General features: G+C 39.5%; 1 protein-coding gene across 5 annotated transcripts; it reads right to left on the bottom strand.

Annotated features, from left to right (window-relative positions):
• On the bottom strand, positions 1-26,481 carry grb14 (growth factor receptor-bound protein 14). Of its 5 annotated transcripts, none has more exons than XM_054614995.1 (15): positions 26,378-26,481; positions 22,257-22,471; positions 20,764-20,893; positions 8,391-8,547; positions 6,838-6,959; positions 6,599-6,673; positions 6,313-6,450; positions 5,133-5,243; positions 4,928-5,023; positions 4,504-4,566; positions 2,773-2,889; positions 2,372-2,441; positions 2,187-2,274; positions 1,572-1,665; positions 1-1,413 (listed from the first exon to the last, which is right to left on the bottom strand). In XM_054614995.1, the coding sequence occupies exons 2-15, from the start codon at positions 22,442-22,444 to the stop codon at positions 1,267-1,269; spliced, it is 1,596 nt and encodes a 531-aa protein (XP_054470970.1). In that variant the 5' UTR covers positions 22,445-22,471; positions 26,378-26,481; the 3' UTR covers positions 1-1,266. The 5 variants fall into 5 exon arrangements, with proteins under 5 accessions (XP_054470970.1, XP_054470971.1, XP_054470969.1 ...); XM_054614996.1 differs by lacking the exon at positions 26,378-26,481 and adding an exon at positions 22,885-22,937; XM_054614994.1 differs by lacking the exon at positions 26,378-26,481 and having other exon boundaries at positions 22,257-22,542.
• Between the last annotated feature and the right edge of the window lie 83 nt (positions 26,482-26,564).

Genomic DNA, 26,564 nt, shown 5'->3' with positions numbered 1-26,564 from the left:
TACATTACAAACAGACTTTGTTTATATAAAACTATGCAGTCCATGACATTCATTGATCAATGCACTGTTGTCCAGCTAAATAAAAAAAGGAAACTAAAAGAAAATGGTCATTTCAATTATGGCACTGATTTAAATTGCCTTGTTTCTAAAAGCTGATGCATCATTGGCTTATTGAAAACAAACAATATCTGAAACAATATTTATCCACAGCAGTGGTAAACTGTATACCTGAACCTTTGGAAATTATAAAACCTAAATTTCAATATAACTGAATTCAGACATGATCAAAATCAGTCACACAGTAATTCAGATTTCCATCTTAATTGTTAATATCTAAAAATCAGTGAAATATATTTCACTGCTCTTGCTGTAGAGCAAGCTCGCAACTCATTTCATGTAAAACAAACATCTCATTTAATCACAATCGTTTAAAATGAATGTACAGTGCAGGCTAGGGAGGTCGTGTGCCATTTCTCTCCACCCGTACATTACCTCTCCTTTTCTCTCTACAGCAGTCTCAGTCCAGCTTACAGGGCATGCACAGTGACACTTCCTGAGAGGTCGATTTAGCTCTCAAATAGAAAACAACAATCATTTTCTTTAAAAAAAAAAAAGAAATACCTGAATGCTTAGAAATACAATGACAATGAAAATTAAGATAGCTTAGTTTTACTCAAATTTAACAGGACAGAAGTGTTGTGTACTACAATTCCCAGAATGATATGGTTTCAAATAAAAATTGATGATAGGTGTATATATATATATATATAATTACTGAAAACATATTGCAGAAGACATTCGATTGAAAATGTTTCTGTGAAAACTCAAATGCAAACTACTGTATGTAAATAAGTAATAAAATACTTTCTTTAACTGGTGTCATGATGTTAGAATCACAAGCTGTTCGCGGTTTCAGCTCTACACTACAGTACAATAAGTCATGTTTGGACTTAGCACAATGGATTTACGGCCAAACATGGGCACATTACAGCGCGAAAGACTACCGTTCACCAGACAAAACTGCACATCATCTTCAGCCATGTAGTCAGTTATCATACAGTCTACTGTCAAATTCACTTTTTCCGGAAAAATAAGGAGGAACCACGTAGCAAAGTATAAATGCAGACGATTGTGCATGATAACAGTGGTTTCACTAAGCATGGCTGTTAAGTCTCTATATTTTTTCTTCTTCAAGGCACAAGAACACTGGGAGTGTTTGTCCAGAAAGGCCCTGGAGTTAAGGTGCATGTCTCTTGGGTCCCTCGTTCACAGGGTGATACGGGCACAGTGGTGTTTGAGCTTGCAGGGCAACACTCCTCGGTTTAGCTGGTAAAACTCCACCAACTGGATCAAGTCAGAGAACCGTGTGTGACCGTCATCCAGACTGTAGAATAGCTCCCCTTCGTCGTCCACCTGCAGTGGGGTATGCACATATATAAGTGCACACCCACACACACAAAGGAATAACGCACAAGAGATAGATGCCTTACTTAACGTCAGGCTCATATGTGGTGTAGTTTTTGTAAGATTAATAAAAAACATTGTATGTCAAAACAGTGGATTGTACTCACAGGTAAGATCTGAAAGTGTTTGATTTTCTGCATCTGGCACAGCGACAGTACAAATGTCTTTGGGTTGCTTTGGCTGTCCCTCAGAAGAAATACTCTGAAAACAAGAAGCTTTTAACTGTTCCCACTTCAACCATATTTAAGATCCTCAAAAATATTTTCATATATTTATCAATTCAATTATCAATTTTTTTTTTTAATACATCATGCAGCATTTTCAAGTGCTTCTCTTGAAGACTTGAAGACCAGTCTGTTATGGCCCACTAGATAATATTGCTGTAAATAAACATTCAGATGTTGTGATAATATAATAATTCAAATGTTTCTTATGTCTTCTTAAAATACTCTACAATTATTACACTTTGTATCTACCCACACACAACTGCACAATTGTATTGTTTACTGAAAGTGTATTTGTTCAAGTAAAATGTGACTCACATTAAACGTATTTAACAGGGAAATCCCCCTTTACTTGGTTTGTCCTTGGATATAGCAAAAAAGCTTCACTGTTGAGGATCATGCAACAAATGCTGTAAACCCAGAGGTCTACCTACTACCAATAAACCTAATGTCTTTATTGACATAATGTAACCACAAAACAGCCCTATAACTGCTTACCCATCGATAAAACCCTGTTGAGTGATTAGACGCTGAGCCTCGTCCCGAGACAGTTTGCCGTGGAACCAGGACTGAGCCAAGTGGAGGGCTGAGGCACAAAGAGAAACAATATATATTACAAAATTATACAATTCACTTGTGTACAGATAGCGATTCAAAATAATAATAAGAAATGTCCCTCAAACCTATGTTTGACAGTGAGCTCTGTGATGTGGAGGGGCTCCCATGGCCGCTCAGACGGTGGCAGCTCTTCCTCTACAGGAGAAATCACAGTCACAATATAAGTTGAAGTAATGTTAACTAAATCATATTATAATCACAACTTATAAGGTGCTTACAACCGTTGACTTAATAAGCTTTATTTTGTTGTGTTAAGCTACTATGTGTATAATTAGAAAATACTATTGACATTCTTGTGACACTGGACATTAACAGATTATATATATGTTTGTTTTTTATCAGAGCTCATAATAACATTTGAATAATTTGTTCCTAATTCTATCACACTCTTTTTTGTTTTAGAGATTTAATTAAGTTCACCAAAATGGCAGAAGTCAATGTTTCCCTGGGTGATACTCAAACTTACCCTCCATGACAGGCCTTCCTCCACAGCCACAGACATCGCCTCTGATGGGTTCTCAATAACCCGACTCTTTTGGCCAGAAAAGTCCATCGCCACAAGTGAATTTTCTGAGATACTTCTCTGAAATTGCACAAATACATTGACATTTTATTTTTGTACACTGTATGACTCATTTTTGTTTAAATTATTCCCCCTTTGTTGTTTATTTTGCTTTATTTTCTCATGACAAAAAAATGTACTGAATAAAGATATGTATTGTATTCTACAAAATACCCAAATGTTTTTTTGGGTTTGATTTCCTTTGTATACTGTGGAAGAGGAGTAGACGGACTTTTGCTGTCCTATGGTATTGTATTGCCATCTAGTGTCTGAGTAACGAGACTCCATCTTTATCGTTTCTAGATGATTCCAGACAGAAAACTCCATTGAAAAGGGATTAGAGTGGCTTTGAAAAGAATGACACATGGGCACATTTTAGTCCTTTAAGCTGCCATATAGTGAGTGGCTCACTGCACACACTCAAGAAAATTCTTCTTATCAGGATTACCAAGAAGCTTTTAAATTACCACATTTGTTCCTCTACCACCTACTAAGCTTACAATTTAAATGAGTTAAACAAAGTGAGCAGTGTTTATTTAAGCGTAAAGGCATTCCCGTCCGTCTTATTCACTCTGCTCTAATTCCAATGATGTTAATATACCTATCATTGCCAATAAATATGTAACCTAATAGTGTCTACGATTACAGCTTCTATCTACTTTTCAGTGACCATATGAAGCAGTTTTCTCGAGGTAGCATGTTTAGCTAAATCTGTCAAGTAAAGCACACAAGTTTCAGCAGCCTGACCCTGCGTTTGGCAAATTCATGTACTCCCATATCTTTCTAGCTAATCCTCTTGGCGAGGCTGTTGGTCACATATGACCCTCCGACAGCAGAGAAGAGGTGATGAGTTGTTAAATCTGAGAGCAGCTGATCACTGTGTATTTTTAGAAAGTGGTGGGTTCATGAACATGTCCAAAATCCATAAATAGATTGTGTTCACTGCCACAAAAATACTCTCAGTAGAGTCTGAGGCTATTCTGAGATACCAACCCACATTAACACACTGAAGGTGCCTTATTTGTCCTATGCAACTATATTACTACACTGCTATGTGTTGGCCCAACACATTTTTAACACATGTAAATGTATCTTTAAAACTGCATTAATAGGTTTTCTTTGGTCAACTGGAAGCACTGGAACAAGCTAGAAAAACAACACTGATATAGTACTGCCTTATAAAGTTGTAATGGCAAAGTTGTTCACAAACATTTACCTATACAATGTCCAGTTTTCACTTTCCTGGTCTCAACCGACTCCTGAGTTAAATATCTGTTCTCCAGCTAGTTGTTAATGTTAGCAGTCTCTAATTTAGTGCTTGGCAGGTATTCATCTTAAAGTGGGTATATCAAAGCTTTCTGGCTGAAATAAATTGCCTGCTTTGGTTTGAAACAAGGTTTGGGAGGACAGTAGGTGGGCTGAAACAGCAACAGGCTACTGTTGAGAGGCTAAAAGGCCCTACCAGGCGATGAAGGGCAAACTGCAGATTTTGTGTTAACTGTGTGACCTTTATCACAATCCTTTGATCCACTGTCTATATAAGATTACCAAAGTACATTTCTAAAGTGAGGATATAACCTTTTAAAGGCATTTTCAAATGAGTTGCATGACATAAAAATAAGACCTTCGGCTTACCATTGGTGAAGCTTTTTGTTTCTGGTGTGGCTGAATGAAGTTTTGGTACAGTTCCATCCCATACTGCAATCCGTAAAAAAAAAAAGGTCAGCATTTCAAATTCTTATCTCAAATATCTATTACATCTTAACTTTAAATACTTTCAGTATCTCTGTAGTGTAGTGATTAAAAGGGGTAGAATCAAATATAGACTGTTGTGATTGACTGTATATTATTTATAGACCAGCAGGAGTGACTAATGCTCTAAAGTATATCCGTCAGATATCCAGACAATGAACATATGCTGCTTCTATAAAAATTACGAGTGCTAATCCAGCATCACTCAGTAGTTTCCCCTGACCTCCTCCCAAAGCTACATCTGATTCTAGCACTGACTCAGCAGTCCTCCTCTTAGACATCACCAGTAAGTGATCGGCAAGCCAACCTTTAACAAGCGCATGGCTGTGATCCAGCAGGTCCTGGTCTGCTCTTCATCCGCACAAAGCAGCTTCAAGTCCCGGGCTGAACTACACTTTGTGGACTGGAGAAAAGAAGTTACAAGGAGACAGAAGGAGTTCAGCATTCTGAGAATCAATAATCTACTTCTGCTCCTTTTGTGCAGTTTTGGAATTTCTAGAGAGTGATGGTACCTTGACACAGAAGCCGTAATCTGTAGGTGCTCCATGTAGTTTTTTGGCTGACAACACTGTGTAGACATCACTGTCACTGAAATCGGCAATGAACTGGAGATGCCTTGGTTCCTGTAAAACAGAGGAAGTCATTATAAAACATAAGCACAGTAAAGATAAGAACTTTCATGCAAAATCAAATCAAAGTTTTGGGGTCTAGTATTCAACTCCACGACATGTCTGTAAATCTGCTGCATTAGGGATGGAGACGCATGTAAGGTCTGTGTTTGTGTGTGTCAGTATCGCAGTCTAGCCTCTTCAATTAAGTTCATGATGCGGTCACTAATGTGAAGAACACAGTGCAAAAGACAGTTATTTAATTGGACATAAAGCATGCATGCTTCTAAAAAAAACTGAACAGTGGAAAAATGCCACTTATATTTGAACCAAACCACACTGTGGTGGACAGTATCAGCTACCAAATTGTGCCAAAGAAACATTTCAAAGAACGAAAAAGGCACAAAGATCACCATTGTTCTGCTTTCATGTGATGCGGCGGTCCCACTTCCTTATTTAAAGTAATGCCACAGCCGTTAACGACTGCTGACTGACTAGCAATGTATCCGACCACAGATGAATGGTAAACTGGCTAGAGTAGAAGAGGGCGCCATACCACAGCCTCGCTGCACCCTACAACAAAAGGTCTACTGTTGTAGGAAATGAAAGCAGTTGAGAAATGGTTGTGTTGGCACGTCGGGTGCCTAGGTATAAGCTTCACTTGTCAGCAGCTTTGAAGGTCCTGTTTCTGCCTGGATGATATGCCAGCTGACCTCAGGAAAATCAAGCTCAACCTGTTCCACTGCCCTCTCCAAGCATGAGTGAGATGTATACAGAGGATGAACTGTTGACCCCACAGTGTACCAACACTAGTCTAGAATGTTTCTTCATAGGTTGAGGCAACAATTTAAATTTCCCATTGTATCATAGATATTACATTGTAACTACGGTATGTGCATTTAATTAAAGCAAGGGTTCCAGGCATATGTAATGCAACAACACATAAATATGAAAATAGGACTGCGTGAAACTGAATGGTTTTAATTGTATGCAACAAATGACCCATTATTTTTCACATGACTTTTAAAATTGCATAACTGCATTAAATGCAGACAACATAAATAAGTCATTTTGTTTTACTGACCTTGGAAGTTCCCTTATTGGAGAAATAAAGCCCCGACCTCCGCAGGACAAAATAAAACTTCCTCCAAGACTTCCTGCTTTGCTCTTTGGCATGGAGGTGTCCATGTATCTCTGGACAAGTGCTGGAGTTGAGAAAGGTCTGTGTTGGGTAGAGAAATATGTTTCCATAGATGGGTGAGGGCAGTACACTCTTAATGTAAAAACACATTTAGACAGGATGTTGAGAGCCTAAGAATTGGCACTCAATTCGAGAAGAGAGTGCACTGTAAACAGAAAGAACTTAATACCTGTATGAGCTGAGAGTGATCCACCACCCCATTGGTTTCACTGGATATGGAGACCATGTGATCCGGGAAAAAGTCCTACCAGTATGAAAGCAACATCATTTGTTACAACACTCTTTACTCTCCTCAACTAACACAGTAGTCAGAAAACAAGTGGTTTGTTCAAAGACAGAATGCCCCAAGGCAAATTTTGTGACTGATCCTATCACCATACCGACAGCATTATGCCATCAAAAACTCACCAGGGGTTTCCTGAAGAATTCGTATTTAGCATAATTCTTTCTGAAGTACAGCCGGCAGTCTGTGTCCATTCCCCAGCCTGACAGCACCTCCATAACAGACTCATGGTCTTCAATGGTTCTCTCTAGTGAGACCAGGAGGAAAATAAAAATAAAATCAATGACAGGTTTACCTGTTTTTCACTTCTTTATGGATTAAAGATGGAGACGGAATAGAAACAGCTGTAATGCCAAACCAAAGTGAAAGACATAAGTTTAAACGTTCGAAAATCATGATGCAAAAATGTCTGTAAACAATTTCCAGACAAGAGATTATTGCTTTACATGGAGGCACACAGTTTGATTTTCAATTTAATATCAATGTGTAACCTCCTGATGAGAGCATGGCTGTCAACAGACTCAGTAGAACATAAACACTTGAAATAACTGAACAAAAATGTTTCCCCTAACTCAACAGACAAACTTTTCAGGGAAAATACGTCATCAGACGTAACCATTCAGGATTTACAAGGCTGATAATATAATTGTGAGAAATTACATATTGCATGATTTGCTTTGTAAACAATTTGATTTAATAAACAAAAAGCAGCAACAGTCTTCTGCCTTAATACTGTGTAAACCATGCATCTCATTTTATCCATTAGTTTTTCTGAAAAAGTAAAATAACAAATATCTAAATACATGTTTTTTACAATAAAGCAATACGTGGCTTTGATTAAAGAACAGATTGGTGACTGGAACAGAACAGATGGATGAATTATGTAATGTGTGCATAGTGTGAGAATGCAGCAGAGAAATCTTGTATGCAGTCATACTGTTCCCTAGCAGATCAGTGTTAATATATCATTGACAAATATGTGTGTTTTGCACTTTTTGACATTAAACTATAATTAATGTCATTCATACACCATATTTGAATGCATATGGTAATGTTCCTTTAATAAACAAATACTTGCGTCACAGTACATGTTACAGTGCTTACAACTTAGCATCAATTTCAATGTTCCCTAACAATATCTACAGCAAGCCATTTCTATAATAAAATGAAACCCCCTTAAAATGGGTGTAAAGGCCTTCCAACAATACACTCAGTTTATTAGCTGGTTTTGCTTTAAATTAAAATATATCAAATCAGCAGCAGCAGGTATTGTGGCTTAAAAATGTAGACCTCCCAACCCTTGCATTTCACAACAGAAGCATGCAGACAATACTAGTAGTGCACTGAATTGATTTAGGACTTAACAAAAACAGAGGACAGTGCTCAGTTCCACTCACATATATCGGCAAATCACCTTCCACCACCCTTACTACCTACTGCCACTCCCATCAAATCAAGCAAACCTCGCCCATAGTGCTAACAATATTACCAGCACATGGTTAAATACCAGTACATACTTTGAAATGTGTGTATTGTTGATCAACAACACTTAACCTGAGATGTCTCTACATATTATCTAATACTCTCAAAGCATTTGGGATTTGATTAGGATATTGACCATGAAAGATATTTACATTCTCACAGAATTATTCTATTTATAAAGAAAACAACATTTTACCTATTCCCAGATGAGAGATGTGTTCAAAAAGGGTCCAGCTGTGGTCATCGATGCAGTGGTTCTTCAAGACAAACAGCTGGCATATGTCCCGGGCAGTGATGTCACTGGGAACCTCCACTGCCCTGCTGGTGTTATCTTCATTATACACTTTGATTACCTGGAACAGAAGCATAGAATCAACAGCCATTTCAACCTCTGAGCAGAATGGGATACTTTTTACTTTCAAAGAGCACAAGCAGAGAGGTTTTTTTGGCTTGAAGTCATGCAATAAAAACTATTAAAAGTGAGGCAATGTATCAGACAAATGAATTAGGTTGACCGTCAAACCCCAGTTAGGAAGCCCCTGTTTGCTATTGCAGCAACAAAGTAATTTGAAAATGAGCGCTGATGAAAGACCTACAAAGTAGAGAACAATGTGCAAAGCATGTTCCAGGATGCAAACAATTGAGCTCATGACGTGTATTAATCTTGCAAAAAACACATTTAGACATCAAACACTTCAAAAATGAATCCATCTGAATGAAGAACTTACCCCCCTGTTCGGAGCCAAGCAGTGTTCTGAGTTTGTACAAGATCTGAATCCTATGCATGGCTGAGTACACAGCATGGCCAAAGAGAGCTTTTGTGAGAAACATAAAAACACTGACAGCACTGCGAGTGTCAGCTGGGAAGGACTGAGACTCTATCGCTCCAGCTCCCTCTCTCCCCTCTCTCTCTCTCTCTCTCTCCTCTCTCTCTCTCTTGCTTAGCGCTGCAGTGGAGCTGAAAGGAGGCAATTAGGCAAAACTGCCTCTTAGCACAGCGCTGTCCCAAATCCACATACTGTATCTGTATTGCTGTGGGTGGATACCAAATCACCTGCTACCTTTCACCACCACTGAGCGTCAAGAAGCCAGTGATAAATCTGCTCATTAACTTGAGTCCCTTTCAGAAGTGCACTAGTCTGAAATGAGAGAGAGAGTAAGATTACTTGCATACCTTGTATCCCCTTCTGTAAGATCACCGTTTTAATTTATCACAATCTGCATCTCTTATGCATAAAATCAGTTTAAATGTACTAGGAAATACTGTGAAAGAGTCCATTTTAAGATGTTGAGGGGATCGATCTTTTCCCTTTGCAAAGTAATTAGGCTTTCCTGCCGAAAGGAATATTAACCTAAAAGTCAGAATGACAAAATGCCATCAATGTAATAGATTCCATGTCTGAAAATGGTTTAGAAGAGGAGAGAGAGAGACAGAGAGACAGAGAGTCACAGGGTTCCAACCCCCTCTCCATTCTCATTCACACGCCCATGGCAAGCAGAGCTCCAGCATAATGCCTCGCAAGAGCCCACAGAGCAATTACAAAGGTGCTGCTTAAATGTAATTCTAGTTGGGTCAACTCTGTCTAAAGTTGACAGAGGGGGTATGGAGGGGAGCAAAGTAAAGACCAAATGACTGTCTTTTTGTTTTCTTTCAATGAGCGCTATTGGTAGTTCAAAGCTGGGCAGGGCCAGCCTGAATCCTTTTGTGGAGAGTAAAAAGAGGTCAGCGCTCTCCAGCAGGGCTGAGGTTTGAGCCCTCAAGGAGCCATCAGCAAATGGGAGCCTTCAGCTATGACATCATCTCTCAGTGTAAATCATTTAGTGTTTAATCAGCCCACTTGGAGCCTGACAAGACAAATATCTCTGCTTGTGGATGGCTCACAAAGAGGAGGGCTTACATTAAACAGATTACTCCAGCAGACCGTGTTTTAATATAGTTAACACTGCAGGTTAATTATCAATTTTTCTTTTAAACCAAATCAGAGATAATGACAACTACAGCTGAGAACCGAACAAAATCATATTCATTAAAAATAAACAAACCCTGGATTATAAAAAAAGTATAGGACTTTGCAGTACTGCTGGTCATAACTGCATTTAGCCTGGACTCTTGTTTAGCTGCTGTGAGGAAGTGGCTTCCTGAGAGTTGGCCAAATCAAATCATTCAGGCATCACATTTCACCAGGTACAGGGTAGGGTTTGTCAGAGGGCGAGGAAACCTTTTTGGGGCATTAGCATTGCAGATGTACTTCATGTTTGCAGTACTTAGCACAGACCAACTGAGAGGTAGTTTGGTGAAAATGTTTGTTAGGATATCGAGAAAAAAATGCGCCCACAATGTAGGAAAATTAGATTAATTACATTAATCCATTCCATCCCTCGAGCCATAGCCTGTAAAGTCTTCAACATACAATAGGAACTTATATGACCTTTTTACAAGAGGGACAGTGTTGCAAACAGAAAGCCAGGAACATTCACACAAAAGCATGTAGGTTCTATGGCCTGCTCAAACCAAACATTAAACGTGTGTGGCTGTCATTCAACACATCAGCAGAATTACAAGGTCCCAGCATTATGCTGTGGGGTTGCATCTCTGCAATAGACCTTGGATACATTTTCAAGGGTATCTTAAATGTAGTTAAGCTACATTCCCAAAAATGTAAATTATGTTTAAGTTAAGTTAGAGAATAGATAGACAGATGGTGTTACTTAGGGACATAATGGAGTATGGAAGGGCCTGGGAAGTGTCCTGATGATCTATGAAATAACCTTCTAAAGATGTTTTTTTTTTTTGGGAGGTGGTTTATCACCATGTAACTTCTGAGGGCGGACATCTGAACCACACAAGCAGAGCAGTTTCCTGTGCTGTCTCCATGGTTACTGTGATAGTATTTTCTTTTTGCATAATTATCACCAATTATTTGATGTCAAATAGTGGGTGTTTGGCCTAAGGCAACAAAATAGTGCTCAAATGGTTTTGAATCAGAAGCTGTTTAAAAAAAGAGCATTTTAAATATGAATTCTGCTCTGCAGGTTAATTTAGATGAGCAAATTTACTTAGCAGATGTCTGAGTCATGCAAATATGTACCAGAGGTTGTTTCCAAACATATCAAATATTAAATGTTGAATCAAAAAGACAGATTTTATATAAAAACATACAGGATTTTACATTTGATGTGGTTGTGCAGTGGCATGTTGAATTTAAACTTTCAACGAAATATAAAGTGCAAATGACAACTTGTCAGTTACAACATCTGACGAGAAATATGCATATTTGCACACATCCATAATACATAATGCATGCTGTTTAGAATATCAACAGATAGGTAAAATATTTAGGATTGCATAACTCAAACTGTTATTACTTTTACTTTCTCAAACTAATTTACTGTATCATTATGCATCATTTCTCATTCATAACATTGAGTGGAAAGTACTGTTAATCATTGGTTAAGAGTTTCTAATGAATGGCCAGGCAAGGTAGCATGCTGTGTACTCGGCTGCTGCCTTTATCAGTGAATACAGAGCTGCATTCATCAGCAAATAACCCTGATCCAAATGTAAACATGCTTTCACCTGAAAAGCATTCATGTCCGCCCACGTCATGCCAATCCAGTACACCTTTTATGTTGCAACATCTCTGTTAAGATTATTGTTCCTCACTCTAAAGGGCAAACTGGTTTCAACTGTTGTTTTTGTAAAGTCTTGGTTGCACACAAGCCAAAATAAGCAGTCACTTTTGAAATATATACACAATGGTACAAAAGTAAACCTCACTGGGGTAAGATATTGGACAGACAACTGTTTAAAGGCAGTTAATCATGAAAGGACCAAGTACTGGTCAATATTCAATATTCCGGCAATCAATATTGGACAGTTAAAAAATATGTAATTTATGTATCCGCCCTGTGATTCCGACCCCTTCCAGAACTTGGCTCATGCTACACCCTTGCACCAAGTTTCAGAAAAATGTAATGTTTCTAAATGAACGCAATCTATGACATTTTGGGATAATCAGCAGCCAACGTATGGTGAGGGGCGAAGCAAAAGAACATATTGTGCTGTGATACAAAGCACTTTTGATGAAAAGCACTAAATAAAACATGTCTGGAAGGTGCAGAATAAATCCAGACATCGACTATGTAGCACTACATTTGGTCTTGTTGAACATAAACTCTTCTTTTAGACCTTCTTATCTCAAGGACAGGACAGTGTGAGCCATTTTGCCAATTAAACCGCTCTGGTTTAACCTTGAACTGCACTCCCACAGCTGCAGCTCTATCATGGAGTGGTGGTGAGGAGGTGGCCTCCAGCCTCGTCTATCAAAGAAACCATTAAGACATGTACTCACAGTCTGATCCTCATTTCAGACTTTCTCTATAATGGCCAAACCAGGTGCTATTTATGCCTATAGCTCATGGCTCCCAAATATTAGCAAAGCACTGGTTCTCTGGGTGCAGAAACAGAAATGGACCAATTGGAAAAACAAGTAATAGCCAGGATGCTGTTGGCTTTACGGAGCAGCCAGTGTGCTCCAATGAGTAGATGAATTGCAACAGCAGGCAAATGTTATCAGGCTACACAGATAAACACGACGGAAACTTAGTAGCTACTTTACAGTTTTAAAAAATGGCTGCTGAGCTGCTGCGGTTTTATCCCAAAAAATAATTTTAATGATTTGGCCAAATTTATTTTCTGCTGAGTTTGCTGGGATTGGAATTTGCACAATATAATTGATTGATATATATGATGTAAAAGACACTTGAGGTGGCTTGATGAATAAGAAACAATAATTAACATTAGAACATTGCAGCTGTGTCCCTTTATAAACATATTTATCTTATACTACCTATATGGTTCAAGAGAAGGTCCAATATCTGTCACACAGGTCCACATTTCATTGTACATTTCAGCTTGGCAGATAATATATTACGTACAGTAGACACCCCCATGTCGAAGTAAACAAAAAGAGCAAGATTTCATAAAATGGAAGGCAATAATCTATAAATCCATAAGGAATAATGGAGTAGTTTTAAAGGGGAGCAGGCTGGAGTTTAAGAATTAACATTATATTGTTGTTGGAAAGTCCTACCAATGTAAAGCAGTACTTCACAGCCAGTTTAAAGAGCCATCTTTTATCATCAAATGACACGTTGAATCGAGTCAAAGATGAATTCTAAAAATGTGTTTCACACAAATGTAAGCTAACATTTTAGAAGAACCCAGTGTCAATCCAGTGGAACTTCATATTGAACAAGTAACAACTGCACATAGAAATGATTGTTGATATAACATCGTTATGAAGACAAACCCTTGTTGTACACAAAGTGAGCCCTTTTAGAGTGCTCACATGACGTTGGATCTAGCTCCATCTAAAAAGACGGCTTCAATTTAGAACAATCGGCAAACATGAACACAAGGCAGCGCTTTACTAATACAGAGGAAAAGTGTTACGAGTTAGTAGAGAAGAGATCAATGTAAGATTCCTACCCGCTTTTGCAGACAAAGTGGTGTGATGGCAGGCAAGGTGACTCTTCTCGCATGGAAATTCATGCTTCTGCCTTAGGTGCACAATTAACTATGTGATACAAACATAGTACCTCAAAATAAGGATAATGTACTAATTGTAGTTGTAAGGATAATTAATAATATATTATACAGCACTTAATATTTTATGGTAACCCTTTTGTAAGCTATGGAAATATGACATCCCTCACAATGAAAGTGTGAGAAACTCAGTCATGTCGCCTCCCCACAACACAAACTCCTCCTTTGTCCTTGGGATTGTAAAAGCTTTTCATTTTCTCTCCTTTTAGAAAGGCAGTTCCAATAAACACCAGAGAAAAAAAACAGGATTTTCTCATGAGTGAGAAAGCTACTGTGAAATACTTGGAATCAAAGTAATACCTTCTTCCAGGCAATAATGGAAAAAACACAGCAAACGAGCTGATGATTTCCCAGAAAGTCCATGTATCATGTTTTTTCTTCATATGTAGCCAGACACTAGACAGCTGTTTTTAGTCTCTGAAGTAAAATACATTGTCACTAAACAAACATTCATATGCATATTCATGAAAATGTTGTAAAATGTATGCTGATATTAGTCAAGGATATGGACAAAAAGTTGTATCCTTGCAGGACAGTTGCCTCTTCCTGCAAACACATAAAGACTGAGCTGTTTAATCTACGTCAGGCTTAACGTTATGCATTTATTCTCTTATTTCTTATTACTTTTGCATTTCTTATTACTTATTACTTTTGTTTATTTAATTATCATTACCATTTTAGTCTTAACAATATTCTGAATATACTGTATTTTCTGGTGATATTCATACACTACTTTGGCACTACTGTATCTAATATGATCATGCCATTTAGGCCATTTAAAAGAGAGAGAAGGAGAATTAAAAAGGTCCAAAATAGCTCTTACTCCTACAGCCTCAATTCACAACCCCCATCTGTTTTACTGAAAGACTAGACAAAGAGGCCTTGTGAATATGAGTGTCCCATCTTTACAAGACACTCGGATATTGAAGCCTAAGTCCTAACCAAATAAATGTCAAATAAAACATACTTTCAAATATGTCAAATAAAGCACAAGGTTGAAAGGTATAGTTTAGGTTAAACAAACTTGTGAGTTGTTTGCCTCTAGTTTAACAAAAAAATGCACCTAACTTTCCACTAATACTACATGGAACTATAATAAAGTATTCTTTTTAGAAATTACAGTAAGCACAAGTATGAACAAGTGCTAGTACAAAATATACCAGATGCTGTGGAAGGGGAAAATTCATTGTCTGATGAAGACCACACACATACCCAATCATTCAGCTCTGCTATGGTAATACTGTACTATATTTCTGGTTCATTTTGCAACAATGTGTAGTTTAGTATAAGGTTTATTAGTTGTGGTGTGAAAGCTGTCAAGATTTGAATACTTTGTAAGCTAGAAGCGCTTCCCAGAGAGATCAAGCAGCTGTGTTGCAAATCTTCTCGTCCCAAAAACCTGTATAAAATCTGTACAATGCATTTTAAAATGTGCAGGGGTCTATTTCTTCTATCTCCTCCCCAGCACCAATCGTTGCCCTCTATTTCAACTCATGAGAACAGACGGGAAAAGAAGAACCTCCCACAATATGCTTCATGTTTATCTGGAAACGCAGCACACTGGCTTGTGAGAGCGCAGACAAGCAGACGCTGCTAGTTATCACACGGCTAAAATGAATTGGAATTAATGGAGCCAGAATGATAACGGAGTCTCCACAACTCCCATAACAAAGCCAGCTCCAGACACATTGTCCTTGACCACAGTGTATTCAATGAAGACCCCTTGTAGGCTCTATCAAAGTAACAAGACAGCAACCAGAGTAGCAGTGGTGCATTCATGTAAGTAAGGAGTGAACAAGCATCTCTGGCCAGGCGGATTCACAGTATACCCATCTAAAAACAGCCAGAGATATAAAGCATTATCCATCTTTCAGAGCAAGGACGCTGCCAGTCCTTTACATTCTTGCCTACTGTAAACTTTTGTTCCCTGAATATAGCTTTTAAGGCAATGCCTCCTGTCCTACAAATGATACCTAGCCCGGAAAGAGGCGAAATCTTTAGCATATAGTGGGGGAAAAGAGGTCCCTAAAATAATAGCAGCTATCGTCCACATACATAACAACCAAAAGGAAGCGCACACACCAAAGCACTAACTTTAAATTATTTTTAGTTGAAAAAAAACTATAATAATGATGTTACTGTGCTACTGTTCCTCCCGGGGAAGGGTTGCCCGCACCGGGACCTGTCCATCACCATTGATGATACCGTGGTGACGCCAACTCTGACTGCGAGGAATCTGGGTGTGACCCTGGACGACCAACTGTCGCTCTCAGCAAACATTACATCGGTCACGCGCTCCTGCAGATTCCTCCTCTACAACATCAAGGAATATAAAATAATAAAGGAATATAATAATAATCAGGAGGATTCGCCCCTTCCTCACTGAGGAGACGGCGCAGGTGCTCATCCAGGCTCTGGTCATCTCCCGCCTGGACTACTGCAACTCACTATTTGCCGGAGCCCCGGCGTCGGCCATCAGACCTCTGGAGCTTGTCCAGAAAGCTGCAGCACGTCTGGTGTTCAATCGTCCCAAGTTCTCCCACACAACTTCCCTTCTCCGTTCTCTACACTGGCTCCCTGTAAGAGCTCGCATCCAGTTTAAGACTCTGGTGCTAGCCTACAGGGCAGTGAAAGGAACAGCTCCTCCCTATCTCCAGGCCGTGGTCAAGCCCTACACCCCCGCCCGACCACTTCGCTCTGCTGCCTCGGGGCACATTAATTATGTGCCACTGAAAGAACCGTTACCTCAAAAGGTGCTAAGATTCAGACACGAAATCCTGAAAACGTAGCAGTGTTAAGTACCATAAAATGAAAATACTTAAGTAAACTGCCTAAAATTTTTACTTTAGTACAGGATTTTGAGTAAATGTCTTGGGTTGCACCAGTGTCCCTCTCTGGCTCCACAAAATCCAAAGCAAACTAACTGTACTTGAGGTTAGCTGTGACATACACAGTTAACTATGCCAACCTTCAGTGAGGCTGAGGGATGTCTTTTTGTTCAACCTACTAAACGTCTGACCGAACAAAAGCATTTAAGATGTATTCACATGATATTTAGAGCTGTCTGGATTTGGTAAGATCAGACAGCACAGCCTATTTATCTGTTAGTGTATTTTAGAGAGAGAGAAAGAGATGCTTTCTGTGTTTGACATAAACACACACTCTGCGTTTGGCCGATTCATATCAGACTACTCTGACCGTTTAAGCCCTGGTTGTTGCTGTTTACACATGACCTGGGTCTACAGCTGTTATTCCACACATCACATTTATACCATAGAATAATACCACTTTGGTAAAACGTAGTTCAACTTGAAGTTCAGTAAAAACTCAACACATCAATTTTTACATTGACATTCATCAACATCAAGAAGAAGAAGTGGGTTTATTTTACCATAAGCTCATTTGGTCTCAATTGTAAATGTAAAAATTGAGAAAATGTAAAGTCTCTTCCATTATCTACCATAGAATTATTGCAATGCTATTATATTTCAAATGATACATACGGTATGGCTTCAGCATAGCTCTGTTTGGTCAGTAAACAGCTTTCTGACAAATGATTAAGTAGCTGAATGGAGAGAACATGAATTAAATGTTTTTTATATTTTATTAAGTGTGACCCATGGGAGCCTATTACACATCTGCTGTAGGGGAGAGGCTGAAAGAAGAACGCCGACATGGTGCATGTTGCATCTGAAATAACATCTCTATAGGGGCAGGCATTTCCTCTGAGTCATGTGGCCGAACTGAACACTCAACACCGTCTGGAAGCAGACTGCCTCTGTGCTTCTGGTTTCTGGTATGAGCCCAAGTATGACTGCCCACTATGTTCCTGGAGAGTGCAGGCTTTGCCAGATACTTCCTCAAAATCTTTCTATTTTGCCATTGTATCATGAACATTTGCTGTGTCTTCCATGATGTTACGCTCAAAGCCAGCTCACCATGCCTTTATCAACAATATCCACATGGAATTGTCTTCACAATGACCAAATTGTAGCATGACAATTAGTTTCTTTATCCATATATTTACAGCGTCATCAGGTCCTGATACATTTTCTGTATTTGTGTATGCAGTGGCATTGTGCTGTGGCCCTAATGTGGCAGTCGTGACCTAGTGGTGTTGTTATGGAAATGCACCATGAAACTGCAAACACAGGGCTAACAGGGGGAGTGAAATAGCTTTAAAGCTTGTGTAAAAGAAAGCAATGTCACCCAAACGGTATTGCCACAATTCAGCAAAGCCAATCAAATCAACTGCAGTAAAATTCTAAACATGGTCAGACACACACTGTAGGGAAAATGTACAAGGGATGTAATGCAGCCGCTGATAGCACCATGAATTGTGCATCAATTGCAATCGCTATCTGCCCCGTCTAAATGTCTGATAACAAAACATATTGCACACTGATATGACAACGCAAGCACACCCATAAGGTTTGTAGCGGAATATAATATGCCCTTTTTCTGCGTCTGATTGCATTATTCATGTGGCAAAGTATAAATGTTGCATTTGTGCAATGAAAACGATAGGCAACAAGAACAATGGCAGAAAGAAAAAGAAAAAATATTTTCAGTTCCTGAGGGACAAGCTGTCGAGGCATTCCTGAAAACTTTAGTCAACCAATTTAAACATGACGGATAAAAACAACATTCAGATTTAATTCTCAGGATAAATGTTCTTCAGTTACCACCCACTCTTTAGATACCTGCAAATAGCAGAGGAGAAACGGGACACTATTTGCTTAGCAGCGCAGTTAGGGATGCAATTCACCATTTACACAGTTTCTTTTTGTGTTATTTGTTCAATCCTTTTGTGAATTCACTCCTGAATTGTTTGAGATGCCACATCAACAAACACCACTGAACCTTTTCAAGAGTACCCAAAAAGTCACACTGGGAAGCTACATGGCCAATTTTCCTTATAGAAAGTCATGAGAGGGTGAGGGGATCAGTGCTGCACAGTTGGAACAATGATGTCATTGGTTTCTTTAGTGCTACTGAAAGAAGGTCATAACCTCTATGACATGAGGATTGTGACACAAAAACAGCTGTTCACTCTGACATTCTCCCTTTGTCTTCCCGGTGCCGCAGCTGAAAAGACTAAGTGAGAGGCTGTCGGGGCCGTGAGGTGAAGGCCCAGGCCTCATCAGCGAGATACATAAGGAGCACTTTAAGATTTGCTAACAAGGAAGCCACATTGTTGCAGAGTGAGGTCAACAGGGTGTCATATTGCTACTTCACTGAGAGACTTGAGGATTATTCTCTCATTTATCAAAGAAAATGCCAAATCCGTGCAAATCCCTGATCTTCACAATAGGCTGGTGAGAGCAAAGGATAATTGGCAATCACTCTGTAATTTTCCAATGTGAAACCTTGAATTGAGTGAGGATGGAATAGAGTAGAAGGGCTCATTTGAGACTTTGTCTACAAATTGGAGACACAGAGAGGACAATCAAGCAACCTAACTCAATCCGTGCAGAGGAACAAATATCTATTTGACTCCACTCCTATGACAATCACACATATACCACCAGGACAATGGAGGCACAACTTTCCGTATGTAGTTTTTTTCTTTCTCAGGATTAAAGCAACACATGAGCACAGAGTATTCTAACACTGCTGATAGTCCTTGGTTACTGCTGAGCTCTGTAATTTCGAGCTTTCCTATGAGTCATTGCTTTGAGCTGCCCCCTGCTGCTACACATGCACACACACAGATACCCACATTTATACACACACACCACAAAGATACTGAAAAACCTGAGATCAACTTAAGCTTACAGTATGGGGATCCACATCCAGGAAATATCTAGTGGTTGACAGACCAGACTAATTTAACAGCCCTGGAAAATGTATAGACAAAATCCATTTAGAAACCCAGGCACTTTTGAAGCAGACCCATAATTGTTAGCTTTCCAATATAATGAATGTGCTCTCTTTTTAGAATTTGGCAGTGAGTTCTGTATAAACGTACAATCAACAACAGATCACAGAGTCATATTAAGTAATATTTTGCTGTGCATGATAATACATTTTCTCCTGACTCTCCTGACTGGACCCACGTCCACTGTGTGGTAGCCAATAGGCTATAAAGTATATGATGATTTAGGGTGACTCTCTTTATTGGGTTTAGTGAAGTATACAGACCCCTTTACAGGTTTCTCAATTCAAAACTAGTCATCCAACAATAAAATGTGGTAGCGTCATTTGCTAGCAATGAGAAGACTTTTAACTACTTCTGTATGAAATCAAAGGACTATAGAACTATAGAAGTCACCATACATTTTATGTGGTAAATCTGGCACTGTTCTCTTTGTCAACCACACTAGACCGGAAAGAGAGGAACAGTAACTAAGAGGGGTGGGGCTTAGTGAATGGTCAGTTGGTGACCAACGTAAGAAATAAAAACTGCCGAAATTAACTCAAGATCTAGATTGGAGTAAAAGCTTTTTCCAGTAACAGCAGGTACTTCACAACATCCAGTGCATTACAAAACACACACCCTGTGCTAAAACAAATGCAGTGTCAACTGAGTGGCTGTTGGGGACTTAGCCAGGTATTTCCTGGGTAAACCAAACAGTTATAATCAAATTTCAAATGCAATGTCAAACGGTGGTGTCACACGTCACATGTATTGCCGGTTTTATGTTAATTAGTGGCCACTGTATGCAGGTACAAAGCCATGCTCTCAAAAAGAAGTAACATTGCACGTTTGAATTCTGACTCCATTTTTATCTTTTCACTGCAACCAATTTACATACTCACACACGATATGCCTTGACATTTCAGATAAATCACAAGCCAAATATGTCCTGCAGTTGTTTTTCTGGCACTTTTTCCAATTAAAGTTAGCATAACTATACTGTCGGGGGTAGCACATTGAAAATGTAACACAAAGGCTTTTCTTTTTTTTCATAATATGCATCTTTAGGTCATAAACACCCTATAGGGCTTTAACACTCACCTGAGTTGCACTACTTTTGGTCCATGGTAATAAACATTCAGAGACAAGGGGGGAGAGGGTTGAGGCGATAAGCTCAGGGAAAGGGTTTGGAACAGGGGAAGAGAATGACTCCTCTCCCTCTTGATTGCTCCTGAAGGACAAAAAAACACAGGCAGAGAGAGAGAAAGAAGCAGATGCTTCATAAAATGTGGCAAGCATTGTTCACATCTATTTCAAAATATATGAGATACCATCGTTTTCAAAAGGGCCAAGAATGTCAGGCTGAATTTTTGGCTGATGTGTAGAAAATGATGGACAACTCTGAAAATATTCTATTTAATCACTCAGAGATATATAATCTTCAGTAAAAAGTTGGATCAAGCAGATACAGAATAAAGTTTGTGTGATATTGTAAGAAACTTTAGGAGAAATACGGTGGAAAAATCAAGCTTTTTTATAAGATTAATACAAATAATAGATCAATTGTCCCACTATTTTGCCTGCCAGAGTCAGTCCAGACTGTACAATAATAATGATGTATTAGACTTTATGCCATTCTGATTTTGCAACCTGTAGCTCAGAGAGCTGTTACAACATATTGCTGGCTCATCTGTTGTGGGTGTCCAATGTAGATTAATGGGGAGTATAAATGAAGCAGGTGATAAACATACACAAGGCTGTCTCTGCATGGACTCCCCCTGCTCTCAACTACTGGATGCCACACCCCACCGTCCATCAGACTTTTGATAAGATAAAGCACATGTGAGCTGCCCCTGGTGAAGCATCTAGCACACAAAACAGAAGCGCTTGAACTGATGGCTGGAGAAAAGTAAGCCACATTAGAATCAAAAAATAGCATGACAAATTAATATTTTTAATGGAGTCACTCATCACATCCCCTAAGGGATGTATCTGCAAATGTTTGGTGGTGTAATAGCCAGGATATTTTGTTTTTTACTCCTAAAATGAACATGTCCTTGAACTAACAACCTAATCAATCTAAAAAAAATATGGAAAAGGTCGCCTGCAGCACCATATTCAATTAGTATCACGATAAGATAAGTAAGAGTTGGCTTCCAGCACACTTGGAGATGAGAGGGCCTCAGTTTCTGAAAGGTGCTGATCTCTTACTGACACTTTCTTTGCTGCTGTGTAAACACAGCAGTTACTGAGTTACTAATTATCTCCCGCAAACTAACAGGTGCTTGATTTGATTCCAGGTCTTTAACTGCACTGTTGAAATAAAACATTACACTCCGTTGACAGCTGCGTTCGGGTCGAGCTTATTGTGTTTACAGGTACAAAGTCTACTCAACAGCTTTCCAATAGACGCTTGTGTCTCAGTCCTGCCAACACAAAGAGTGTACTATTCTTCTGCAGGGCCGCTAACATTGTAAAGTGTAGAGTAGAAAAACAGCACCTTCAGTTTTAGTGAAGCAGAATTTATTTTTAATTGAATCTTGTAAACAGATTGGTGTCATTCATGGCAAGTGCAAAAAAAAACCGAGTCATACCTGTTCCCCTTGCTGAGCGTAGTCCTGATCTTCTGGGCATTTGGTGTTGGTAAAAGAGCTTGTGAAGGGATGAGGGCTGGGCTGGAAAAGCCACTCACATTACCCTTACTGCTCTGAAAAATCTCTGCTTTCTCTCCGAGGCTTCCAGAAGTGTGTATTCCGTCCAGCGTGTTATTCATATCACTCATGTGGGCCGGCTAAATCCAAGGCATCATCTAGAGCAGAGAGAAGAGACGAGCTGTTGGACTGGAGTGTGGAGAGCGCAGTTAGAGCAAGCTGGCTGGCGGGGCTCCTCTGCTTACAGCTCAGCAGAGCACACACACTCATACACGCACACGCACACACACACACACACACACACACACACACACACACACACACACACACACACACACACACACACAGTCTCTCCGGCTCATCTGCTGCCTACGAGGCTGGCCCAGTGGGGCAAAACGATCCCTCCTACCCAAACATGATCCACCACAATAAAGATATTTTTAACACAATGACTCCCAAAACAGCCATCCCTGCCCTGACACAGTAGTGTACTAATAATCGCCTAATTTGTTCAGCCTCAAGTCTTTCGTTAATACTGTTGCTTTAATTTCCCTGCATTTGTTTTAGTTACCTTTGCAACCTGGAAGCAGAAAAATGTGCATTAAAAGCACACTTACACAAAGGGGGTGTGTTTAGCTCAGTAATGAGTCTGTGTGGGCCACCAGTACTATAAAACTTTGGACTTCGCACAGTGATCTAAATTGCACTTTAAACTCAGCGCATTGTAGAAGACATGTGGTTGTCCAGAGTAGCCAGCCAAGCGGATTGGTTGTGTTATGGGCTGTGTCATTCAGTGGCAGGCTCCATGTGGGGGATGGTTGGGATGATAACATCTTTCTGAAAGGTAATGTGTAACAGAGTCTGACCAGGGGAGGACAGGCTACTGGAGATACAGACTAACAGGCAGCATAGGGTTAAAGCAATACCTCACTACATTAACAGAAGGCAAGGCTAACTTGATTATTTTTGGCAAATATGACAAGCTGGTGCAGTGGTCAAACCCCAGTTGTTTTTACCCTCAGAAGGGGGAAAAAATGACACAGTAAGGAAACTGTAAAACGTTGCATCTCAGAATGATAAAAGCTCATGAATTTCATCTTCCTGAATGCGTATCGTTTGTGTGGTTAGCTGTATTCTCAAAGGAAAATGTTTTCAACTGGTAAATCGGTAGACTGACATAAGGACTAGAAACCCCAGGCAGCATGAGAGGGCCAGAAATAACCCATAGCCTGGAACACATTCTTTTGGTATCAGTCGATGCAAATGCTAATTACATTGGTGTAGGATGAACGCCAAATCTATTTTAGGAACTTAATAATAGTGTTTCACCGAACTGTAAGACACAGTTTTTAAAAAAGTGTTTAATGGTTGCACCAAAAGTTACATAAAGAAAAACCTGCCCGACTTATTGACTAACTAACACAGATTTAATTGTTGTAGTTCTTTTACTGCATTAGTTACTACATTCCCTAATTTTAATGATTGATGATTGATTTTTTTTGTCCACACAACAATACATTTACTTGCAACATACGACTTTGTTTTGGCCTCCTCGTTTTCTCTATTGCACACATGCTATAGAACAACGTCATGCAAAAACTAAATAAGAAAAAATGAAAGTTGTCTGATCATGGCTAATATATATGGATCACCTGTATATAGTTTTAGTTTGATTATTTTGCACTGTAATGCATTTTGGCTTTGGCTCTTCACATTGGATTTCTTTAGATCACTTTATTTTTGGTACAAAACTAATACAATCATCATTAAATTGTATATCATTGAGTTAGCTTATTTTGTCTTTAAATGATCCATAAGTTATGTTTTAATATCATTTATGAAATATTTTTTAGGAATTCCACCCTGTTGAACACTGAAGTTCAACACTGACAAGAGCAGTTTTGGCCCCAGTGTATTTCTGCTTAGTGTCGAATATTACATCACGGCACAAGGAGGGCCTGGTTGATGCCAAAGACCCTTATCAGCTCCGCTTTTAGTGCCACAGCACCAAGAGTGACCCACTTAGTTAGCTGCCTTGCTATACTGCTGACTGCAAAAAAAAGTGTTTATAGTAAGGACACTGTTGTTCTTAAATAAAATTCAGATAAAAAGGCAAGAAATGTGGGGTAGCAACTCATCCATGCATAACCACTCTTCTCGTGTCTAGGAGTGCAGTCCGCCCCTAAGAAAAGAGCACGGACATGGAGATGGGGGAAACTGGATAATCCACCTCGCTATCATAATGGTGGCCAACAACCTGCCGTTGCTGGGTGTGCCCCTTTCACTGCTGTAACAACAGGGAAGACCTCTATTTCAGCTAAAAGGTTAGATCTGGTGAAGATGAACAACCTCGCCTGTCTGAGGCTATGTTATGCCTCACTGCCATCCATCACAAGGACAATGTAAATCTCCTGGGTGCTCCATTGGTACTATAAATCCCCCTTTTGGTAGTATGAATGCACCTTTTTAGGAACAAAAAAACCCCTTTCTAAAACACTACTGTTGGACTCATCTAAGTTTTCCTATCCTTCCACCAGCTTTGGAAGAGAAAGCAAATTTGCTGCAGTTTATGGCTTCCAATCTATCCCCACCATAGTTCAGCCAGCACCGACAGAGCACCCTGTGACTGATGTTCTCCCTGTCTATCCACCAAAGTCTGGGGATCCCATTACCACCTTGTCTCCTCCTGGGGATGTTCTCAACCCACAAAGATATAGCAGGAGGGGTTGGATCACATGCCTGATGAGCCTCACTGTGGAGGAAGTTGGAACTGCTAGGGGCTCATGCTGCAGTATTCTTGTGCGGTTGTATGGTAATTCTGGCAGCAATCGTAATTGAAAGCAGAAACGTCGGACAGTTCTTCAGCACTAGGAAGAATTGTTATAATATAGCAGGCGTCGTAGGTGTTTTGCATGGTTGACATTGTCTCTGTGGCTTCAAGAGAGTGAAAAGTTGTGTGCTTTGGGGTCCACCAATTGATCTTGAGTGGTATAACAAAGACAGAGTTGTTCACGCTAAAGAACATCATTAGTTCAAGTGAAGCTACAGCTTTCCAGTTCAGCTCGATGCACCCTGTCCATCTAGTGAAATGGAAAGGTTACTGCATTTGTGCACTCTTTAGGTTGGCTTATGTGGAATGCAATGGAGTGATGCATAGCAGCTGTTGGACACTACAGGGAGAGGGTGATTGGATTAACACTTGAGCTGCAGCAGCTTCTTTACAGACAAAAGCCACACTAGCCCACTCATAATGTGAGACAGCAGTGATCATATCACTTCTCACCACAGCAAGTATTGAGTGTATTATGAATTGCTGCTACTAGCTGCAATTTCTCACTTGAATTCATTGCATCATTTCTAGCATGTTATAAAAAAAAGTTGTGGAGAAGCCATTGTGATAAAGTACCAATGTGTATTTTTTTGTTTTGTTTTGAGAACAGCAGTAGTTTTGAAGCAGGCCCCTTGGTGAAATGATATCTAATTTTATAGTCAAATAATTCTCTTTTCAATGACATACTACTTAAGGTCCTGATGTCCTCTTGTCAATGGATTGCTAAAGGAACAAGGGAAAACGCTGTTGAAAGGGGAGGGGGCAGTCAATGCCATTTGTCTGGGGAAAAAATGAATTTATGTCTTTGCAGTGGGGACTATTTTTGAACTATGGGGTAAATAAATTGTGCATAGTGACAAATAAATGTATGGTGATTCTGAGAAGTCATCATCTTCTTCTTCTTTATGCACACAGCAAACGTCCACCGGTCTCATATTCTAAACACTGACTGTGTCGAAACACTTTGGTTGATGCTGTTGTTTATTGATAGCATATGTATGTTATGGTATATTTGCGATCAATAACGGACGACAGTTGGAAAATGTAAACATTAAATTGGCTTTTAAATATTTAGACAGATGAACATTTTGAGTTTAGAGTATTTACATTTCGGGGATTTCATTTTGAGAAATGGGAGTTAACGTCACGTCACATAGCCTCGCGTTAATATAAATACGTGCACGTTTTTAAATGTGAACTTTTTATTTATTTTATTTTTTAAAGCTGTTCTTACCTTGTGCCTCTTAAAGTGCAGTTCCCAATTGAAACCTAGTAACCTGGTCTTCATAGCGCTGCTCCTGTGTGCACTGAAGCGCACTGTTCGCACCTGTGGCACAGGTGCTCTACTGTAACGCGCCTACGTCACACACTGTGAACACGTTTTACCTGTTGTGAATAACAGGCTGTATCCAACGGGATCT

Source organism: Anoplopoma fimbria, chromosome 16 (genome assembly GCF_027596085.1).
Source record: "Anoplopoma fimbria isolate UVic2021 breed Golden Eagle Sablefish chromosome 16, Afim_UVic_2022, whole genome shotgun sequence".
In the NCBI taxonomy this organism is placed as follows: domain Eukaryota; kingdom Metazoa; phylum Chordata; class Actinopteri; order Perciformes; family Anoplopomatidae; genus Anoplopoma; species Anoplopoma fimbria.
This window is presented reverse-complemented; position numbering and strand designations above follow the sequence as displayed.